Source organism: Rhineura floridana, chromosome 15 (genome assembly GCF_030035675.1).
Source record: "Rhineura floridana isolate rRhiFlo1 chromosome 15, rRhiFlo1.hap2, whole genome shotgun sequence".
NCBI classification, from domain to species: Eukaryota; Metazoa; Chordata; class Lepidosauria; order Squamata; family Rhineuridae; genus Rhineura; species Rhineura floridana.
Window position 1 is genome coordinate 34,262,261 of NC_084494.1, and position 21,947 is coordinate 34,284,207.

The following is a 21,947-nucleotide window of genomic DNA, read 5'->3' on the forward strand; positions in this document are numbered from 1 at the left end:
ACAGTGACCCACTTGCTGGGAAGCTAAAATAGCAGCTCTGCTCCACCTAGCAAGTGGCTTCTGACTGCAAGCTGCACTAGTTTCTGTTGAGGATAAGCGGAGTATACATGCTTTGCAATAAATAAATAAACAATCAGCTAAAAGTGTCCTTCAGCACAACAGGCATGTATTGCCATCCTGTCCAAAATCCACCTGCTTGCCCTCTGGCTTCTTTGCTCCTGTGGTCTCCAGCTTGACCTCTGACCCCTCCGCTTGCCCCACCCCATTGGCTGATCTGTTCTGGTGCCATAGTAGGCCGTTGTCCACCATTGGAACAGCAACTCTGATGTCCCAATAGACTAAGCAGATCGCAAAGACTCAGATAGGATTTTGAGGTGGCCACCAAAGTAATCTCAAAGCATTTCAAAGGTTGGGCTCACTAGGGTGGGACTGGAAGAGGCACAACAGTCAGGATGACTCCAGGTCCTGAGCACCTCTCTGCTGCTTTGCAGGGCATGATCACACTCGTTCTGAACTGCATCGACCGCCTTAACGTGTACAGCACCTCTGCACACTTCGCTGAGTACGCTGGGGAGGATGCAGCCGAGTCCTGGAAGGAGATTGTCAACCTGCTGTATGAGCTACTTGGTACGGAGGCCTCCAGGATAGCAGCTGCCAGGGCATGACTGGCACGACCCAGCTCTTGGAGTGCTCCTGAAGCACTCCGGGGAGCTCTCACGTGGCCAGCGGGGCTGGGGAGTGCAAGGGGGTGGGCATCAGTGTCTAGCTCTGATTCAGTCTGGATTTGGTTGCACGTTTGCTCTGAGTTTGTGAGATCAGCAGATCCCAAAGACTTTTTGGGATTTTGGCCTGGTTAGTAAGGAAAGGGATCGTTTGTGAGTGAGAGAGTGCTTTTGCACTCATGTGCCGCTTGGGGCTACTCATAAGCTTCTGGTTGGCCATTGAGAGAACAGGATGCTGAACTAGATAGGCCTTTGGTCAGATCTAGCAGAGCTCTTCTTACATTCTTAGTCACAAAACCAGTGTTGGACTCATGATTTTGTGGCAGTAACTAGCCAGTTAATAACTCCCCCCCCTCGCATTTCCTTTGTGCTTTTCCATGCAGCCTCACTGATCCGTAGGAATCGCTCCAACTGTGCCCTTTTCTCCAACAACTTGGACTGGCTGGTCAGCAAGCTGGATCGACTGGAAGCCTCTTCTGGTGAGCATATGAGGCAGTCTGGGCTTAGCCTATACCATGAGAAGCAGGTGGGGCTGAGCTACCTTATAGCCTTCCTAAAGCCAACCAGCCGCTATTGCTGGGAGGTGAGTGGCCTTTGCAGGAACAGGGGGAGGCAGTCATAGCTCAGTGGCATCACAGGTGTTTTTCTTTTTTCTGCAAGACTGTGCCCCCACATTAAAAGTATCTCAGGTGGCAAGGATGGAAAAGAGATTTATTTATTTATATTTTTAGTTTTAAATGTTATACCCTGCTTTTTATGACATCCAGGTCTTAAAACAGCTTCCAATTTTGTATATACACAAAATTTAAAACATTCATTAAAACATCATAGAACAAAACTTTAGAACAGCACTCATGGCTGCCCCTGGGGCTGCTGGTATAAACGTACAATGGTTGATTCCCTATTTTAATTCTCCCCGTCCCCCAAAATAAGGGATCGGCCATTGTATGTTTCTGCCCTATACCAGCCACATCTCCTCTTTCTAGTGCTCCTTGAGCCCATTGTGGCTATAAATCAGCCTTTACCAACCTGGTGCCCTCTAGATGTTTTGAGACAGCAACTCCCACCACCATGCTGGCTGGGGCTAATGGGGGTTGTACTCCAACGACATCTGGAGGGCACCAGGTTGGCAAAGGCTGCTGTATACAGTTGCGCCCAATGTGTGTTGTCTCTCTCTTTAAACCTGTTCTTTTCTGGCAGGCATCTTGGAGGTTTTATACTGTGTGCTCATTGAAAGCCCTGAAGTTCTGAACATCATCCAAGAGAACCACATCAAGTCCATCATCTCACTGTTGGACAAGCATGGGCGCAACCACAAGGTATGTCAAGCCTCACATGTGCCAGTGGCTCTTCTAGCAGACGTGCATCGTCTGGCAAGAAGCTTTCTCTCTGCAGGCTGGGTGGGAGCAACTCCACCCTTCTGGGCCAGACTGAACGCAGCAACCCATGGACGATGAAAGAGTTCACATGCTGTGCTCTGATAAATACCTTAATATTCACATAGTGCACCATGCAGATGAAATATATCTTCATATATTCATGCATCATTTACTTCCCTTCTGAGATCCAAACTTCCAAAGCATTTAAAACATTGAAACAACAAGGGCTGGGAAAATTAACGAGGGCTAGCAATCTCCCCTTTTTATATTGAAATTAAAACGGGATCTGAGCATCATGCACTGATCGCTGGATTCCATACCAGGTAGATTCTGTGCAGGTTTGTCCAGTTGCATACAGGGGCGAAAGTAGAGAAGGGAAGGGGTGTTACTCCAGATTTTGGGGTGTGTGTGGGAGGACTGTCCACAGTTTCAAGGCCATTCCCCCCCCCCCCCGGCCCAACTACATCTGAAGTTTGGGTTCTACAAACAGTGTGAGCAGGTGTGCTTCTTTAGCACATTCTTTTCTTCAGCAGCGTGGCTGGCCAAAGTTTCTCCATTTGGCTGCTCTATCAGCTCCACCATCCGTTCCATCCCTTCCCCCCTGCTCTAAATGTGCTATACTGGGTCTTAAATTCTGATGCTCCTTCCCTCCAATCTTGGCAGGTCCTGGACGTCCTTTGTTCTCTGTGTGTCTGCAATGGTGTGGCCGTTCGCTCTAACCAAAACCTCATCACTGAAAACTTGCTCCCGGGGAGGGATCTGCTTTTGCAGACGAAGCTCATCAACCATGTCACCAGGTTGGTATTTCGCTGTTTTAATGTGTCTTGGCGTTTGTATGCTACATTTCTGCAGGAGTGGAGAAAAATTGCAGAATACAGATTTGGGAACATAATTAGGCTTTGCAAAACCTCAGATTTCATTTGAAAGAAAAAAGTCTTATGTTTCTAGTCCTCATGAGTTTCAAAGGTGTCTAGGAATGCCTGTTAAAATTTCAGGACAATATACAATAATAGTCATATTCAGAGCAGACTCATTTAAATAAGTTTGACTGAAGCAACTAAAGTCTATCAATTTCAGTGTGTTTACTCTTAAGCGTGACCCAGCTGGACATCACTTTCAGAAGCCAGAGGAGTGGTGGAATAAAATTTTCCCATTGGTGAGGTCAGCAGAGCTTCAGTGCTCTTGCCCCTTTGCATCACCAGATTGATTGAGACATATAATAAATTATGCAAATGAAAGATATTATTTGCATACTATTTTTCCAGTTTGCACAATATATACTTGCAGCAGAATCCAGCTCTCCTTGGCACAGAATTTGCATTGCAGATTTTTTTTTTAATGTGGAGCATATGCAACTCTGGTTAGAATATAGCTGGAATCTTAGAATCTAAGTTCAGGGGAAGGAAGGCCGGTCACCAGATCCCAAATAGAGGAGGCCCAGTCATGTTCTGCGACTTCTCTTCCCTTTGGGACTGGGTGGTCTTTCATCTTCATTCCTCCTTTTCCCACCCTCCCTCATTCTTCTCGTGCCCTTTTCCGCCTTTCAACAGCATGCGCCCCAACATCTTTGTGGGCACGCACGAAGGCTCCACCCAGTACAAGAAGTGGTACTACGAGCTGATTGTGGATTACGTGGAACCGTTTGTGACTTCACAGACCACCCATCTGCGAGTTGGCTGGGCCATGGTGGAGGGCTACAGCCCCTACCCTGGGGGCGGGGAAGGTTGGGGAGGCAACGGCGTTGGGGACGACCTCTACTCCTTCGGCTTCGATGGCCTGCATCTGTGGTCAGGTAGAGAATTTGTTTGGAGTGGTTCACACATGCATGGATACACAGCTGGGTCGCTTCTTGCTTGAAATGAGAACTGGTTGCGTTGACAAACATGACACCTAAAGCAATGAGAGCTGGAAGGAAAGGTGATGATCGTATACTGCCCAGTGCTGTCGACATTGGCTTCTAAGTGGTTTACAAGTATAGAAACCAACTGCAGAAGCAATTGAAATATAAACATCCTTAAGTAAAATACACAATACAGCAATCCCATTAAGATATTAAAATATAAACGTCCATAGTTAAAATATACAATACAACAATCCCATTAAAACATAAACATCCACAATTAAAATATGCAAGAAAACAGCCCCATTAAAACAACACTGTATCAGGAGAATCAGGCTGAAAGATCAAGGAAATGCCTGCGTAACTAGCCGTATCTCGAAAACCAGACAGCACCTCTTATTTCAGCAGGGAGTGCATTCCACCCGAGGAAAGGTCTGCCTCCGAGTCACCACAAGCCAAGAATCATTAGGCCATGGCAAAAATTATGAGATTTTAGACACTAGAATGGGGCTTGGCTGGACTTCGCTGTAGTTAGGAAGATGTGAGGTTTCAGTGTTCCCCATAGCTCAGGGAAAAGACTGTAGCTCAGTGGCAGAGCACAGGGACCAGCCTCTGGCATCTCCAAGTAAAGGTTCAAATAGCAGATGATGAGAAAGATACTTTGGTCCTGAAAAGCCTCTGCCGGTCAGGGTAGACAATGCTGGGCAAGGAGGATCAAAGGTCTCACTCAGTACAAGGCAGCTTCCCATGTTCCAGGTGGTTTCTCTAGCTAGCAAAAGTAGAAAGCATTTGTGCTGCCCAAATTATAGATTCGATTTAGTTTATGTTACTTAATCAGATCACGGGATTCTGTTCACATTCCTGCTAAAGGAGCTGTGCATATGTTTGTGAGTTTGTGCAAGCCCAGCAAAGCACAAACTGTGCTAAATGTGGGATTTAGTTTCTGTAGAATTCCTGCTTTCCTGATTGTTTTAAAGCAAACTTCTAGCTCTTATGATTGTGAAGAGATGCTTTAAAATACAGCAAATCCCACATATACAATCACTCAGCCATTGCACTGTCCTTACACCTACCACATCACTCCATCCTCCCTCCAGTAAAACAAACATTCAATGAACCAATAATCATGTACAGAGAAAAAGGTCTGCTGATTACAAATATTTTTTTTTTAAAAATGTTCTAAACATGCACAGCCTTGCTTGCTTGGACTCTGTTGTTTGCATGCAGAGGAGGGTCTTCTCTCTCCATGTGGTCCATTTTTAATTTCTTGCCTCCTCTGTCCTCGGCACAGGCCGCGTGGCTCGGGCCGTGACATCACCCGGGCAGCACACTCTGGGGGCGGACGACGTGGTGAGCTGCTGCCTTGATCTGAGTGTTCCCAGCATTTCCTTCCGCATCAACGGTTTCCCTGTCCAGGGCATGTTTGAGAACTTCAACCTGGATGGGCTCTTCTTCCCTGTGGTCAGCTTTTCTGCTGGCATCAAGTAAGCTCAGCCCAGGTAGCATGAAAATGAGCCTTAGACTGCGGTCCTGTGTCCACTTACTAAGGAGGAAACAAAAGGAATAAATGCCTTTGAAATCTTCTGGGTTTACCTCTGAGTAGGGATGGGGGGGAAATCCAGTCTGCTTTTAAAGGTGAACCTACAAAATTCACTCTTTCCGAAAAAATACGTGAACCGGAACACAGCCATCCTTTGAAATTCCACTTCCCCAGATTTTGCAAGCCAATCAAGGCCTGAGAAAAGGGAAAAGGAGGTGAGGGGAGAGTTCTTTTTTCAGACCATGTGTCTGCAGACATGACAATGACCTGCTTACCTGTTTATCTTAATATTTCTAGCTTGCTTTTCTAACCAAAGACCTGTGGCCGCTGGTGGCTCCATGTCAGAGAGTCGGTGGAGTCCGCTCTGGGTTTTAGTCTGAGCACGCAAGGAACTGTCCAGGGTGCTGAACATTTGGACTAAACCCCAGAGGCATTTCCACTGATCTACTGAGATGGAGCCACCAGCAGCCGCTGCAAAAGACCTTTAAAATGGCAAACAATTTAAGACAATCGGTTATTGTGCAATGGAGGCCAGCATCCAACCTTTTTTTTTTTCTCTCTCTCTGCCAGGGTGCGGTTCCTCCTGGGGGGTCGTCATGGGGACTTCAAGTTCCTGCCTCCACCAGGCTATTCGCCCTGCTATGAGGCCCTCTTGCCCCGTGAGAAGATGCGCGTGGAGCCCATCAAGGAGTATAAGCATGACTTCAATGGGTTCCGAAATCTTCTAGGGCCTATGCAGTCTTTATCCCATACCTCCTTCACCCCGTACCCTGTGGACACTATCCAGGTAAAATGGCTTGGTGTCCTTCATCAAAAGAAGTGGCAACAGAGCATGTCAAGGAGGGCACGGGGGGGGCGCTAGATCAAAAGAGGCTACCTTTGAACTGGGCAGATAATGTAGGGGGATCTGTGCATGGGGTATTAAGTCATTTTAAAATTATGTATTTTCTAGACCTGAAATAAATTTGTGGGGGAATTCTCTTTTACTTGCTTGCTTGCAAAAAAAAGAGAGAATTTATAATGTGATGATGATGGATTTTGAGGTTTAAGACAAACGTGATGGAAAGGAAATATACTCAATTTGGCGTTAGTAGTTTTTTCTACTAAACAAGATTTACTATTGGGTGTTGTTTATTTTTCCTGTTTTGTAGATTGTTTTGCCCCCGCATCTTGAGCGGATCCGGGAGAAGCTGGCAGAGAACATCCACGAACTTTGGGCCTTGACCCGCATCGAGCAAGGATGGACTTACGGCCCTGTGAGTGTTTGCTGCCCATCAGTGGGACTTCTGAGTCCATGACTTCTATCCCTCTGCCCTCAATCAGTATACAGGCCCGTAAGATGACATTTCCTCCACCCCACTCCTATGCACCATACAACAAGCTTGCGTTGGACCTCTGAATTGTTACTCATAGCAAGTGAGGAAGGACTTGGACAGGGGTACTTGCATCACACTTTGTGCCTCTGCCCCTTTTCAGATCCGGGATGACAATAAGCGCTTGCACCCGTGTTTGCTGGATTTCCACAGCCTGCCTGAACCAGAACGCAATTACAACCTGCAGATGTCGGGAGAGACACTCAAGTGAGTTGATGGTGGAAAGTCCCAAGTGAGGAACCAAGTTAAATCTAAGTGGGTCGACTTTCTGTTGAGAGGGGGTGTGATCCACTCTACATGTGCAGATTGTGGGACAGGATAAAGTGGTATACAGTAGCAGCATCAGGATCCAGAAAAGCAAACAGAAATAAACCAAGAAAAATGCATGATGGCTTCTGCCAAAGTCGTATTCTCTGGGGAGTAACCCTTTGGGGGCTTCATGCTGGGGGTGGGCTGGGGCCAGAATCAAAAGTGGATGGGACACCCACATTTCTGTCTCCCCCCCCCTCTTTCTTTGTCAATCTCTCTCCACACACTCCTTCATTTATTTATAAGATTTCTTATCTGCCCTTCACCTTAAGGTCCCAAGGCAGATTACAGCAATATGATCATACAATTAAAAACAAGTGAAAAAAGTAAAACAATTTGTATACAATTATAAAACAGATGAAACAATTCTAAGCAAAAGCTACACCATACAGATTAAACAAAACACCCTGTGCTTCTGAGTATAATCTAATATTGATAATATAGTTGGATACTATATTGAGCATATTATATATGCTGATGATATAGATAATGCTGATCATATAGATAATGCTAATGTGTGATGTTTCCTATCCTGTGATTAAAATGATATGAGTAAATAGGTACCTTTTATCATCAGGATTAGCCTCTTTATGTCCTGCTTATTTTTTTCTCCTCTGGTGAATTGTTGGACTGTCCATAATCTGCAAAGTTAAAAGCTGTCTGCTGTAGAAAGACTTGAATGAAGTTTTAATTATCCCTGTCTCTCTTCCTGCCATCCCCTTTTCCTGCTTTCTGCCACCTCCTTTCCTTCCATTTCCCCCTTCTTGCCACCAGCATGAAATTAAACCGTCAAGCCACAGATCACACACCCTTGCCTTAGTGAATAATACCAGGGGGATTGGTCATGGCTCTGTTGCAAAGGAGGCCTTTGGGTTGTGCCGTTGGGTGAGACCTCTGGTCCTGTTTGTCAGGACTTGCTCCAAGCAGACCTTCTTTACTGCTTTATTTCTTGCACCGATACCCCACTTCAGGCTCAGAGGTACTTCCAAGGGGCTCCCAGTATTTTCCATCTAGGCTTTGACCAGGCTCGTGCCCACTTAGCTTTAACCAGTGGAGACTGGAGGCTCTCATGTCAGTGGGGCAGTGAATCAACCCTGGGTTTTAGTCCAAACTTTCAAGGAACTGTCCAGGGTGGGACAACTGTTTGAAAGTTTGGACTAAAACTTGGAGCAGAATCACTGCCCCATTGACATCAGAGCTACCAGTCTCCACTGGCATAAATGATATAACTGCACAGTGTGCTCTCCGACCATTTTCTCTGGATCCAAAAGCTGCTTGTTTCTGCCTGTTCTGTCTGTATATATAGTTCAATCCAGTGCTAGTCCTACTCACAGTAGGCCCATTGAAATTAATGAATGTGACTTAGTTAGGTCTATTAATTTCAGATGGACTACTCTGAGTAAAACCTAGTTGGGCACAAACCATAGTAGGACGGTATTTATAGCACCATTCAGGGTGTAGGCAAACACCCATGCAAATCAAGACTTGCCCTTTATCTCTTGCATGCTAAACCCAGGTTACACACACACCCCACAAGTTCACATTGGATAGATGTATCAGCCTGTAAATTGAATGCTGATTCAGTAGTCTCTTCCCAGTTAAATTCTCTTTGAAACTCTAAACATGAAACATTCTGTGTCATCCCTGATTGACAGCTGCCCACTGAAAATTAGGTGGCTCATAAGAACATACCAGAGTTTATTTACCCACTGCTCTGTTCCCTGTAGGACCTTGCTTGCTTTGGGCTGCCATGTGGGGATGGCAGATGAGAAAGCTGAAGAGAACCTCAAGAGGACGAAGCTTCCCAAAACGTAGGTGGTCTAGTGCCAGTCTGCAAGCAGAGGCCAAGTATAGCTCTGTGTGTGTTTGTGTATGTATGTGTTGAAACGTTACCTTTGATCTTCACTCCGACATGTTGAAGGGCCTGTGGGCCAGTGGTAGAGCACATGCTCTGCATATGTAAGAGCCCTGCTGGATCAGGTTGAAGGCCCATCTAGTTCAGCATCCTGGTCTCACAGTGACCAACCAGATGACTATGGGAAGCCTATAAGCAACCTGAAAGCTACAGCTCTCTCCCTCCTTGTGATTCCCAGCAACTGATATTCAAAGGCATCCTGCCTCTGAAAGTGGAACACAGTCATGGTGCCTAGTAGCTGCTGATAGCCATGGAGTTTTCTAATCCTCTTTTAAAGCCATCCAAGTTGGTGGCCATCACTGAACCTTAAACAGATCAAGATACGTACAGAAGGTCCTAGTTTTGATTCTTAACATCTCTGATTAAAAATGATGCTGCTGCTTCTCCCCAGCAGGTCTTAGTGAAACTTGATACTTTCCCAGTGGCAGCTGGTGGCCCCATGTCAGTGGGGCAGCTTCAGTAGATTGGACAGTTCATTGAAAGTGCAGACTAAAACTCAGAGTGGATTCCGCTGCCCCTGCAGGAAAGACTGGAAACTTGATTCGTTGAGCTACGTCCCTACTGAGCAGATGCAGAATTCTTCATTTGTCTGGATGGCCAAATGACCTGGCAAAGGAGGAAGGAGCGCTGTCCAAAACAGCCCAATGAGTTGGGCTGGTAGTACTTGTGGATAGGTAGGAAGAAAGGCTTCTGAGACGTAGGCCTTGCCAAAGAAAGTCCTGCTTTTACCCCTTGACAGGTACATGATGTCCAATGGTTACAAACCAGCTCCGCTGGATCTCAACCACATCAAGCTCACCCCAGCCCAGAACACACTTGTGGACAAGCTGGCAGAGAATGGGCACAATGTCTGGGCAAGAGATCGTGTCCAGCAGGGGTGGACCTACAGTGTCCTGCAGGTATGGCATTCCAGAGGGACGACACTTGCCATGAGGCTGATGTTTTGCAAATGCTAGAACCCAGAACCTGGCACAGTTCTATGTGACGGGAGGAGACAGAAAGCATAACGTTAGACCTGGGATAGCCAATGTGGTGCCCTCCAGAAGTTCTTGGACTACAACTCCCATCATCCTTGACCATAGGCCATGCTGGCTGGGGCTAACGGGAGTTGGAGTCCAACAACACCTAGAAGGCACCACGTTGACTATCTTTGCGTCTGGCCAATTATTTTAATTTATTTATGAAAAATTTTCTATACCGCCATATCATAAAATATCAGGGTAGTGTTCAGCCTTAAAACATAAGAACATAATTTTAAAAGAATCTTTTTTTAATAAAAAGTAATGATTATTTAAAAATAATAATTAAGGTGACTGGCTAATCAAAAATAAAAATTATATAGCCATAAAGGCCTGTTGGCATCACAAAGTTGGTCTTCAAGAGGCTTCTGAAAGTCAAAAGCAGGGATGCCTGCCAAATCTCTGCTTGGAAGAGTGTTCCATAGCATGAGGCTGCTCCTCTGGATGATCTCGGTGACCACAGAACTTAAGAGAGAAAGAGGTGTGTGAGCCAGGACTCCTGAGTCTCGTCTCCTGCTCATTTCGCCTTTCTAGCCAGGCACACTTTGCTCTGCGACATGTTTCTATAGCGGCCTTGGTACTGTATAGCATATATTTACATCTGCATTCCTTTTCCTGCTGTGCCCTTCTTAGGACATCAAAAACAAACGCAACCCCCGCCTGGTGCCCTACAGCCTGTTAGACGAGCGGACTAAGAAAACAAACCGGGACAGCTTGCGTGAGGCAGTGCGCACCCTCATTGGCTACGGATACAACATTGAGCCGCCAGACCAGGAAGCTTGTAGGTCTCCTCCTTCTCCTCATCCACCTCCTCCGCCTCCTCCTGGTTTGTGCTTCTGCTCACTTCAGCAGGAGAGTAGATAAGAGCAGGGTGATAGAGATAAGAGAATCATATGGGCCTGCCTCTCTGCTAAAACTATTCTCAGAAGCTTTGCTCTGGGTATCCTTGCCTTTGGAGACTAGATGGGGGTTAGTAGGGCCTTCTGGGTGCTGGCATCTGATTAACATTTATTTGACACCATCTCTTCTCTCTTTGTGATGGCGGCTTGAGACAATTTTAGATGCCTGAGCCTTTGACAAACTGATACGAAGAAGCTTCTGTTGACTTATGGCTGGGTTTCTATTTTAGAGTAATTGTAGGAATATTTTACAGTGGATTGCATGGGGTTTTTTCCACTTGATGTAAGCAACCTTTGGAGGGGTGCTACTGAGATGGAACAACAAGGGTTTAAAATATTTTAAATAGATATTTTAAATAAATAAACATAACAGACTGTACCACTTGAGACTCGGAGATAGAGCGGCAAATTGTTTGCCCAGCGTTTTTTAAAAAAACCCTTTTGCATAAAAAAAATACATTTCAAGAAGAATAATTCTAATTCAGCCTTCCCCCTGATATGCTAGTTTTCTATGTTCAGGACCTTTCTGCATGTAGAAAGCTATCACATAAAAATGTTTAAGCTAGAATTTTGTCCCTGAAATGCTACTTTTCCATAGATAGGGAAGTTTTGATGTCAGAGTGAAGAATCTGCCCTTCCATTTGCAGCCCTGAAATGTTACAGTTCCAAACACTCTGAATGCATCTCTCTAGAAGAGAGTAAACAGATGCCAGTCTGTAGATCTATAAGCAGGTGTTACTGTTTCATCTCCTCAGGTCTAGACCTGACCAAGAGACGGTCAGACAGGGTCCGCATCTTCCGGGCTGAGCAGTTCTATGCAGTGAAGTCGGGGAAATGGTACTTTGAATTTGAAGCAGTCACCACCGGCGAGATGCGTGTGGGCTGGGCACGACCAAATGTGCGCCCTGACGTGGAGCTGGGTGCAGATGACCTTTCCTATGTTTTTAATGGACATCGGGTGAGTCAGAGACGATGGACTATATGTACCCCTAATCATGGGGGTGGACCCCTCCCCACTGAAGCCTACTTTGTCTCCCCACAGCCTTGCCTTGGCCTTTGCCCTCTTGTTACCCATTACTTGACACACACATCTTCCTGTCTCCTAACCTTTAGGGACAGCGCTGGCATGTGGGAAGTGAGCCTTTTGGCCGCCCGTGGCAACCAGGCGATGTGGTTGGCTGCATGATAGACCTCACCGACAACAACATCATGTTCACGCTCAATGGGGAGATGTTGATCAGTGACTCGGGGTCAGAACTGGCCTTCAAAGAAATTGAGATTGGGGATGGTAAGCAGAGGACAAGGGGTTCTTGTGGGAGTGGACAGGGGCCAAAACTGAGGGGAGACATGACAGCACTCTTCAAGTACTTGAAAGGTCGCCACATAAAGGAGGGCCGGGATCTCTTCTCAGTCGTCCCAGAGTGCAGGACACAGAATAATGCGCTCAAGTTACAGGAAGCCAGATTTTGACTGAACATCAGGAAAAACTGCCTGTTAAAGTGGTACGACAGTGGAACCAATTACCTAAGGAGGTGGTGGGCTCTCAAATATTGGAGGCCTTCAAGAGGCAGCTGGACAGCCACCTGTAGAGTATGCTTTCACTTGGATTCCTGCACTGAGCAGGGAGTTGGACTCGATGGGCTTATAGGCCCCTTCCAACTCTACTATTCTGTGACCAGGAGACCCAGATCCTGTGCCCTCTGTTCATCATTTTCAGGCTTCATCCCAGTGTGCAGTTTGGGCTTGTCTCAGGTTGGGCGCCTCAACTTAGGCCAGGATGTCAGCAGCCTCCGCTACTTCACCATCTGTGGCCTGCAGGAAGGCTTTGAGCCTTTCGCTATCAACATGAAGCGGGACATCACCATGTGGTTCAGCAAGAGCCTGCCCCAGTTCTCCCTGGTGCCAACGGAGCACCCTCATTATGAGGTGAGCTTTGCCCATGCTTGTGGACTAAGACATAGGGGAGTGACATCCAGTGCCTGTTTGGAGGGTGCACCAGAGACTAGTTTTGTAGACAGAGAGGAGTTACGTGGTTCAGAACAGATGATAGCTGCAGAGAACACTCCAGAAAGGTGATAAGGGAAACGGGCAAACTATGGAGATTCCAAGGACAAAAAAAAAAAAAGACAAAAGCAAGAAAAGTGCACTAAAAGGGAGGGAAAACAGCAGCTCTTTAGGGCCCCAGGGATTGCTATTGCCTGGTGTTCAAACAACTCACTTATCAAGCACAGCTCTGGCTTCACTTGTTGGCTAATAACACTGATAGGCAGGAGCAGCCAGGCTGGCTCATTTCACAGAAACTGCTTAGAAGGCTACCTGCACATTTTGCTCCAAAACATTCCTTCTAGGAGGACTAGAGATTTACTTTTTTAAAAAATGAAAGGTCAGATTCTGGGCTACCCGCTGGGGCCATTGAAGGCCTTCGTGGGTGCCATGGTGCCCATGAGTGACAGGTTGGCAACCCCTGGCCTATTAGGCCACATTTAGCCCCCGAGTCTGAGATTCCCCAGTTCCTGCTGTAAGAGAAGAACAGTTGCAGTGCACAGACAGTATTTTGGGGACATTTATCTGCTGTTTCTGATTTTTTCATTAAGAAACCCCAATAAGCCTCCAGGAGATGCTGCTGTTCCCCAGAATGCAGGGTCAACTTGAGCAGGGAAAGCAATGTGGCTCCTCTGCCACTGTGAAGCTGTGCTCCTTTCGAGGGTGGAGAAATCTGTCAATTTCAGTTCTCTCACCTCATTTTTCCAGTCCTAAATTAATTTCTTCACATGTCCTCAGCAATTTGTTTTTAAAGGAGAATTCACACTAAAATGCTGACTTCTTTTTCATAAGGATTTTTTTTTAAATCCTTATGAAAAAGAAGTCAGCATTTTAGTGTGAGTTTCTCCTTTAAAAACACATTTTTGTGCACTTATGACAAACATACACACTTTTATAAACTTTTTCCTAATATAATGCTTTTTTCCTACATTTTTTTCTCCTAACATACGTGTTTTGGGATGTGGAGAACTACATCGCAGAATTTGGAGAAATGGAAATTTCAAAGGATAACTGTGTTTCAGTGTTTGTGTGCTGGTTCAAGAAGTGTGAATTACTTAGTTTCTCATTAAAAGGAAAAATAAATCACATTGCTCCCCCATCCCTCTCCTCTCCTCCCTTTGCAGGTATCGCGGATCGACGGCACCGTGGACAGCCCACCGTGCCTGAAGCTGACGCACCGGACGTTTGGCTCGCAGAATGCGGTCGTGGAGCTCCTCTTCCTTCGCCTCAGCATGCCCGTGGAGTTCCACGAGAGATTCAAGTTCCCGGCCGGCACCACTCCCCTCACGCACGCCCTCACCATCCCCGAAGACGAGGTCAAGGACGTCGACCTCGATTCGGAGTTTGAGCAGCTGAAGAAAACGGCCAGCCCGAAGGAGGCTGAGGAGGCCGAGAAGGAGAAGCAAGGCCCTGCGCCATCCGCCACCCCGAGGGAGCACCCCAGGTCCGAGAACGAAAAGGACGCCTCAACAGAAAAGAGCAAGACAAAGCGAGGGTGAGGCCTGTGTAGAGCAAGTTACTGTAAACCGCCCAGAGAGCTTCAGCTATGGGGCTGTATATAAGTACAATAAATAAATAAATTTGCTTGTTTCCTTTGCTGCTGCAGGTGCAGGTGCTGGCCACCAGTGGAGGCTGGTCCGTTTGGACAAATGGGGCACTGCCCTGCCAGCCTCAATTTGCCTTCAGCCAGCCCCCCCCCACCTGCCTTATTTAGAGTCAGTCCGAGGGGGGCAGCACTGCCTGCCAGCTTGCCCTTCCGTAGTCTCTTTGTTGCCTTTGTAGAACTCAGTAGGGAAGAGGAGGAGGAGGATGGAGACAAGCCCAGAATTAGTTGGTGTCGTCTCTCATTGGCTCTGGTCCCATCTATTTTTAGCCACTCTGCTTTCTGTCCTGCCAGTCCCAATGGGCATCAGCCACCACCTAGAAAGACTTCTGGCCCCTGCCGTGCACACGGACAGTAGTGGCAGAGTTATTGTGCGGGGGGGGGAATTGAACCCTTTTATATTTTATGTAAATTGCGTAAAGGTTTTTGTTGATTTAAGCCATATATAAATCTTCTCCAGCTTCCTGTTCAAAGCCAAGAAGGCCACCACCTTCATCACCCCTGCTCCAGTGGTCCCTACAGTACCTCGGTTGGAAGAGGAGGTGGTTCCAGATGACCGAGATGACCCAGAAATCATCATGAACACCACAACGGTAACAGGGACTTGGCTCTTTGTAGGGCTTGGCGTGCAATCTTTTGAGAGAAGGCAGCATTCCATCTTTACCTTGGGGGTGATAGGATACACAGATACACAGACCAGAGCATGTGGCCTTGTCCTGCATTTTTAACTGGGAATGCTTGAAAAAACATTTAAGTCAAAAATCATGTGCATAGCTCCTGGTTTGGTGATAAGGTGAACCAGTTTGTCACTATTTCCAGACCAGGAACTGTGGTTAGTTTAAACTTTTTACACTATGTTTTTTGAAACAAGGCAGGATTTAAAAAAAACATAGTTTGGTATTCGATTGTTTCAATAAACCATACTTTAAACTGGCTACATATTGTCTTCATTGTATATAACACCAAATGCCATGCCAGAGGAAGAGAGGGGAAAAGGAGTACTTGTGTCCCAAGGATCAGACCTGTTTGAAGCATGAGGAATTTTAAAAAATAATGAAATGTCTCTGGTCATCTGCAGAGTCCTTTCTTTGACTATTGACTAAGACAATACATCTGGGTTTAGTGGGCAGGACTGTCTGGATCAAAGAATAAGCATGAGAGCAGAAGCCCCTCTTTTTTACAACTTTTTTTACAATCGCTGGTTGTGCAGTTTTTTAATGTTTTGCAAACACCAGAATATATATTGGTACCAGAATATGAGTGCAATGCCTAGCAGTTAGTGAATTGCTTGCCCCGCCCCCTAGAATGGAGGTGGTTAACCTAAAGCCTGTAGGCCGCATCTGGCTCCTCAACAGGTTTTTTTGTAACAGCCCCAAAGCCCTCAAATTTGTCCATTTTTGTTTTAGAATTATTGCCTGTTCCTGTAGGCTGTGGTGCCAAGAGGCTTTTTGTGGGGACCCCCAAACCCTTCACATTTGTCCATTTGATTTTTTAAAAATAATGTGTTTTACGGACTACTCCCTGTGATTCTGTGATGCCAAAAGGTCTGTGTGACCCCACCTGCCAAGACACCCCCCAAAGAAAGTTGTCCTGTAATTAAAAAAAAAAAAATCCATGCCCGCCTTAACACCTCAGCCATGCCTACGTTTGACATGAGGCCCTCTGGAAGGTTGACCCTGGGTTGTTGTGGCCCTTATCCTTAAAAAAGAATAGCCATCCTTGCCCTAGAATAATATTTAGTATTTAATAATATATCTAACAATAATATTTTTTACATTTTTATTCATGCAGTTGTATGGATTTTTAAATTATTATATCTCCCTTTGAGCTCCAGCTGTGGGGAAGAAAAAGAGAATTGGTTTGTGTGTGCTTTTTCTTCCTTTTTATGATAGTACGCAGTGATATGGAGTGCCATCACCTCTTTTGCTGCCCATGGCGGCCATTTTGTGCTGGCAGCCGCAGCACTTTTATCAAGATATGATTACTAGCCCCTCATTCTTTACCAAAAAAGCAATGTGTGTGTGTGAGTGTCTGTGTGGAATATATTTATTTTTAAATAAATAAAATGACCCACCAACAGTTGACTGAAATGCTGAACCCAGCTTTGCAGCCATCCATGTTTATCATAGACCCACTTCTTCAGTTACTCAATATTTTATTACTTAAAACAAATTTAGAATATAGTAGCAAGATAAAATCTTTTTTGAAAATAAATTTAACATCCATCTCCTTACAGCATATTTAATAAGGATGTTATTATATCTGTTGAAGAATGAGCCTTATATCTTTCAATAAATGGCTTCTCTTTGGGGAGAAACAAAAAAACTCCTATTGTGCTTTTGTCTGCTGGAGCCCCACTTCTAATGGCTTATGTCCTATCTCTTTCTCTGTCCTTCCAACCCTCACAGTATTTCTACTCAGTTCGGATCTTTGCGGGTCAGGAGCCTACCTGTGTCTGGGTAGGCTGGGTCACACCTGACTACCACCAGCACGACATGAACTTTGACCTCACCAAGGTGCGCAACGTCACCGTCACCATGGGTGATGACAAGGGAAACATCCATGACAGGTGAGAGTTAGCCAGACTTGCAGTGCACTGTGGGTCTGTCAAAAGCATGTCTTCAAGACTGTGTCTTGCCTGACGGGAAGTGGGCAAGGGTTGAGAGGAGGCCTGACCAGTGGTGTGAGTACCTGCAGCATGGCTTAGAGCAGGGGAGCCAATGTGGTGCCGGACTACAGCTCCCAGCCCGCATGGGGTTCTTCTTCTTATTTATTATATTTATTCATTGCTTTTTACATGAAAGTCTCTCAAAGCGACTTACAGTATAAGAATAGAAACAACCAAAAACGCTGGGTTGTATCCAATGCTAGTGCTACTCAGATTAAACCCATTGAGATTAACGGACATGACTAACGTAGATCCATTAATTTCAATGCCTCTGCTTTGAGTTGGATACAGCTAGGGTTGGAAGAATCTGTAAATTTCAGTTCTCTCATTTTTCCAATCTTTTTTTAAAAAAAGTATACTATTTAAAAATAATTACAAAGATAGCATTTTTCCAATCTTAAATTCAGTTCTTCACATTTCTGCAGCAATTTTCAATGTTTTAAAAAAAATGCTCATGAAAATTCTCCAGCATTTTAGTGCACATTCCTCCTAATAGACACATTTTTGTAGGCAGCTTTGACTAATGTACATACTTTTACAAGCGTCTCATAACATAATGCATCTTTGCATGTTGTTTTCACTGATAAATTCCTTTTCATTCACATTTTCCCCAATACATACATTTTTGCAAAATTCAGATAAGTATTGATTTCAAAGGATGGCTGTGTTTTGGTCCTCATATCATTTCAGAAAGTGCAAATTTGTTAGATTTGACTTCAAATGATGCAACCCATTAAACCAAGTATAAGAACAAGAATAAAACAGGAATCGAAAATTCTCGTTCATAAATTTTTCTAAAAAGATAGATCCAATCCACCCAACCAAAAGAGGGCACAAACAAGAAGGATTATGGGAGTTGTAGTCCAACAATGTCTGGAGGGCACCAGGTTGAGGAAGGCTGGCCTAGAAGCTCAGGAAAGGGTGGTTGGCAAGGCTCTTCAACTCTCTCTCTTTCTCTCTGTCTGTCAGCATCAAGCGAAGCAATTGCTACATGGTCTGGGGAGGAGACTTTGTCAGCAATACCCAGCAGACTCGGGTCAGCACTGTGGACCTGGTGATTGGCTGCCTGATTGACCTGGCAACAGGTCTCATGACTTTCACGGCCAATGGGAAAGAGGTCAACACTTTCTTCCAGGTGAGTGAGACACCTTCATGATGGGCAGACATATTCTTCAGGAGACCATGGACTACAGGAGGTGGTCTTCAAGTATACATAATTCATTTATGGAATTTGCTGACACAAGATGTGGTGATGGATGCAGGCTTAGATGGCTTTGAAATGGGATGAGGCAATTTATTTATTTATTTGATTATTTGATTTATATCCTGCCCTTCCAGCAGGAGCCCATAATGGCTTTATCTTTAATTTACAGATGCAGGCTCTATTTATAAATAATAACTTAATGGAACCCCCATTTTCAAAAGCAGTATACCTCTAACCACCAAAGTTGGGGACAAACAGAGGGGAAATCTGCAGCTTTCATGTCTTGCTGTGAGGCTTTCCAGAAACAGGCCTCTTCTTAGAGGTTGGTAAGGGATGCCAATTTGTATGCACAAGTGTAAAGGCTCCCCCACACTACAAACTTAAAAGTGTTTTAACTGGTGTAGCTGCTCTAGCATAGTGGCTAAAAGTGTGATTTATGTGTCTTGAAATCCCTAATTCAGAGACTGCAGGAACTCACTAATACTGTTTTGCAAACTGCCTTGAAACAATTGGAAAAAGCTGATAATATTGAGATACATACTTTTAGCACCCTCTCCAGTTATGTTGTGAATGTAATCTGTTTTAAACTGTTCTGAATATATTTTATATTGTTGTGACCAGCCCTGGGACCTGCTGGCAAAGGACCTGCTGGGGGAAAAAATCCTGCATCCCCACATTGTTTGGCACAGTTACAATGCTGCAATTCTCAGAATTCTTAGGGAGAAAAACATGAAATTAAATACTTTTTTCTGTGTTTTTCTGCATTGTCTTACACACCTGTCCCACCGTAGGTGGAGCCAAACACGAAACTGTTTCCTGCTGTTGTCGTTCTCCCAACAAACCAGAATGTAATCCAGTTTGAACTGGGCAAGTTGAAGGTAAGGCTCGTCCCACCAAACAGTGATACAATAGAACAGAGGAGAGCTTGTAGTTGTGATGCTCTGAGTAACTTCCTTCTTCTACCTCTCTCCCTCTCCTCCCCTGACAGAACATCATGCCCATCTCAGCTGCCATGTTCCACAGTGAGCGGAAGAACCCAGAACCCCAGTGCCCGCCACGGCTTGTCATCCAGATGCTGATGCCGATGACCTGGAGCCGCATGCCCAATGAGTTCCTGCGGGTGGATGTCGCCCGTTTTAGTGACCGGCATGGGTGGATGGTGGAGTGTACAGACCCCAACATCATGATGGCCCTCCACATCCCAGAGGAAAGTCGGTGAGTCTCCCGTAAGCCCCTGCATGGATACAGCAGAGGAGTCCCAAGTTCTGATGTTGTCCTATTCTCTTTCCGCTGAAGAGCCCGTAGGGCAAAGCGGTTCAGCTGTTTCAGCACCATGGAGAGCTCCTAGTGAGCAGCTTAACTTTCACAAGGGCTGGAGGTGAAATGACAGCTTTCGAGCCAGGTGGACAGGGCAGTTCCTGCCGCACAGTTCTTCCCACAGACGGCTGCCTTAATGGCAGTGCACTAATGTTCACCTCTTTCTCTCTGCCACCCCTTTTCAGGTGCATAGACATCCTGGAGTTGTCAGAGCGCCTGGACCTGCTGAAGTTCCATTCGCATACCCTGAAGCTTTACTGCGCTGTGTGTGCCTTGGGCAACAACCGGGTGGCGCATGCCCTGTGCAGCCATGTGGATGAGTCGCAGCTGCTGTACACCATTGAGAGCAACCACCTGCCTGGCCTCCTGCGCAGTGGCTACTATGACCTGCTTATCAGCATGCACCTGGAGTCGGCCAAGCGCTCCCGCCTCATGATGAACAGTGAGTTCATCGTCCCCATGACAGACGAGACCAAGAGCATCACGCTCTTCCCGGATGACACCAAGAACCCCGGTTTGCCTGGCGTCGGCATGAGCACTTGCTTGCGCCCTCCGCTGCACTTCTCAGACACTTGCTTTGTCAGCACCACCTCCGAGCTGTACCAGCTGAGTCCTTCCATTCCCTTGGATGTGCTGAAGGTGAAAGCCATTAACATGCTGACTGAGGCTGTCCAAGATGGTGGGCAGCACACCCGCGACCCCGTAGGGGGCAGCGTGGAGTTCCAGTTCGTGCCCGTCCTCAAGTTGATCTGTACCCTCCTCATCATGGGTGTCTTTGAGGACGAGGACGTGCGCCACATCCTCAAGATGATCGAGCCCAACGTCTTTGTGGAGTCCAAGGAGGAAGAGCAAGAGCTGGCAGATGCCAAAGAGGAGGGTGAAGAAGGAGAAGAGCCAGCACCTGTGGAGGAAGAGGAGGAGGAGGAATTGGCTGCAGTGGAGGAGGAGGCGGAAGAAGAAGAGGAGGTGGAGAAAGAGGCCGGAGGAGGTCAGAAGGAAGGAGCTGAGGAAGGCGAGAAGAGGGAGCTGAAAGCCATCGAGGCCGGGGAGGCAGAAGCCAAACAGGAGGAGGAGGGGTTGGAGGAAGGCCTGCTGCAGATGAAGCTTCCCGAATCCGTCAAGCTGCAGGTAAAGGATGTGAGTTTGGGGCTTCTGCCTCCTTGCCAGTTCGCCCAGCTGCTGGGATCCTTCAACAGAGTCTTCCCAGCCATCTTATCCCCATGGTTGGGGTAGGCTAATTCAATTCCCTGCACAAACAGTGGGCCACCCACCTTTAATGGAGGCATGCCCATCTCATCTTTGGCATCTGATTGACCACTGTGCTGATCCTGAAGCCAGTCTCTTCTTATGTTCTTATGTAATGTCTTGAGCCAGCCCTGTGAGCATAATTCAACTACCGGGTGACCCTGAATGACCATTTCTGTGTGATCCACCTCCTCTGTGCCCACTCCACGTCCTATCTCTAGCTGTGATAAATATGAAGCCAGAAACTTCCTCTCTCCTTCTCAGTCCCTTCCACCCAGCCCTGGTAACTGGCTCCTCTCACCATTGTGCCCATTTCCCTCCCTCCCTCCCTCCCTCTTCCCACAGATGTGCAACCTGCTGCAGTTCTTCTGTGACCGTGAGCTGCAGCACCGCGTGGAAGCAATCATTGCTTTCTCGGAGCGCTATGTGGACAGGCTGCAGACCAACCAGCGCCAGCGCTATGGCACCCTCATGCAGGCCTTCACCATGACAGCTGCTGAGACAGCCCGGCGTACCCGAGAGTTCCGCTCCCCTCCTCAGGAGCAGGTACTGGGTGGGGCGGCAGTGGGAGGGGCTAACAGGGACAAATAGGAGGAACTCCAGCCAGTGGAAAGGCATAACTTCCCATAGTGCTAATATTTTAAAAGCCAATAATATTCATATACAGCACTTCAGAAAATATAGGGTTCATTTAGACAGTAATGCAACCACTCCTTTTTAGGTGCCTGAGTGAGCCAAAAGACCTATTAAGCTAGTTCATTGAGCGTTGTTTTTTTTAAAGAAAAATCTGCCCTCAGGAAATACTTCCCATATCAGCTTGTCTGCCACAGAACCTGTCTATGTTACAGAGGATTCTGGGATATCTGGATGG

At 46.3% G+C, this 21,947-nt stretch overlaps 1 protein-coding gene across 7 annotated transcripts in view; it reads left to right on the forward strand.

Moving 5' to 3' along the window:
• The window catches only part of RYR1 (ryanodine receptor 1), a 163,991-nt gene that overhangs the window by 47,696 nt on the left and 94,348 nt on the right, over positions 1–21,947 (forward strand). For all 7 annotated transcript variants that reach the window (XM_061596439.1, XM_061596441.1, XM_061596440.1 and 4 more), the window contains 23 exons: positions 492–627; positions 1,106–1,201; positions 1,923–2,041; positions 2,765–2,898; positions 3,652–3,893; positions 5,233–5,425; positions 6,052–6,268; positions 6,633–6,737; positions 6,958–7,061; positions 8,891–8,974; positions 9,818–9,977; positions 10,731–10,878; positions 11,752–11,954; positions 12,110–12,284; positions 12,714–12,922; positions 14,164–14,534; positions 15,103–15,235; positions 17,051–17,211; positions 18,280–18,445; positions 19,306–19,392; positions 19,503–19,729; positions 20,017–20,959; positions 21,422–21,622. In XM_061596439.1, the coding sequence (XP_061452423.1) occupies positions 492–627; positions 1,106–1,201; positions 1,923–2,041; positions 2,765–2,898; positions 3,652–3,893; positions 5,233–5,425; positions 6,052–6,268; positions 6,633–6,737; positions 6,958–7,061; positions 8,891–8,974; positions 9,818–9,977; positions 10,731–10,878; positions 11,752–11,954; positions 12,110–12,284; positions 12,714–12,922; positions 14,164–14,534; positions 15,103–15,235; positions 17,051–17,211; positions 18,280–18,445; positions 19,306–19,392; positions 19,503–19,729; positions 20,017–20,959; positions 21,422–21,622 (4,614 nt within the window). The remainder of the gene's footprint in view (positions 1–491; positions 628–1,105; positions 1,202–1,922; positions 2,042–2,764; positions 2,899–3,651; positions 3,894–5,232; positions 5,426–6,051; positions 6,269–6,632; positions 6,738–6,957; positions 7,062–8,890; positions 8,975–9,817; positions 9,978–10,730; positions 10,879–11,751; positions 11,955–12,109; positions 12,285–12,713; positions 12,923–14,163; positions 14,535–15,102; positions 15,236–17,050; positions 17,212–18,279; positions 18,446–19,305; positions 19,393–19,502; positions 19,730–20,016; positions 20,960–21,421; positions 21,623–21,947) is intronic.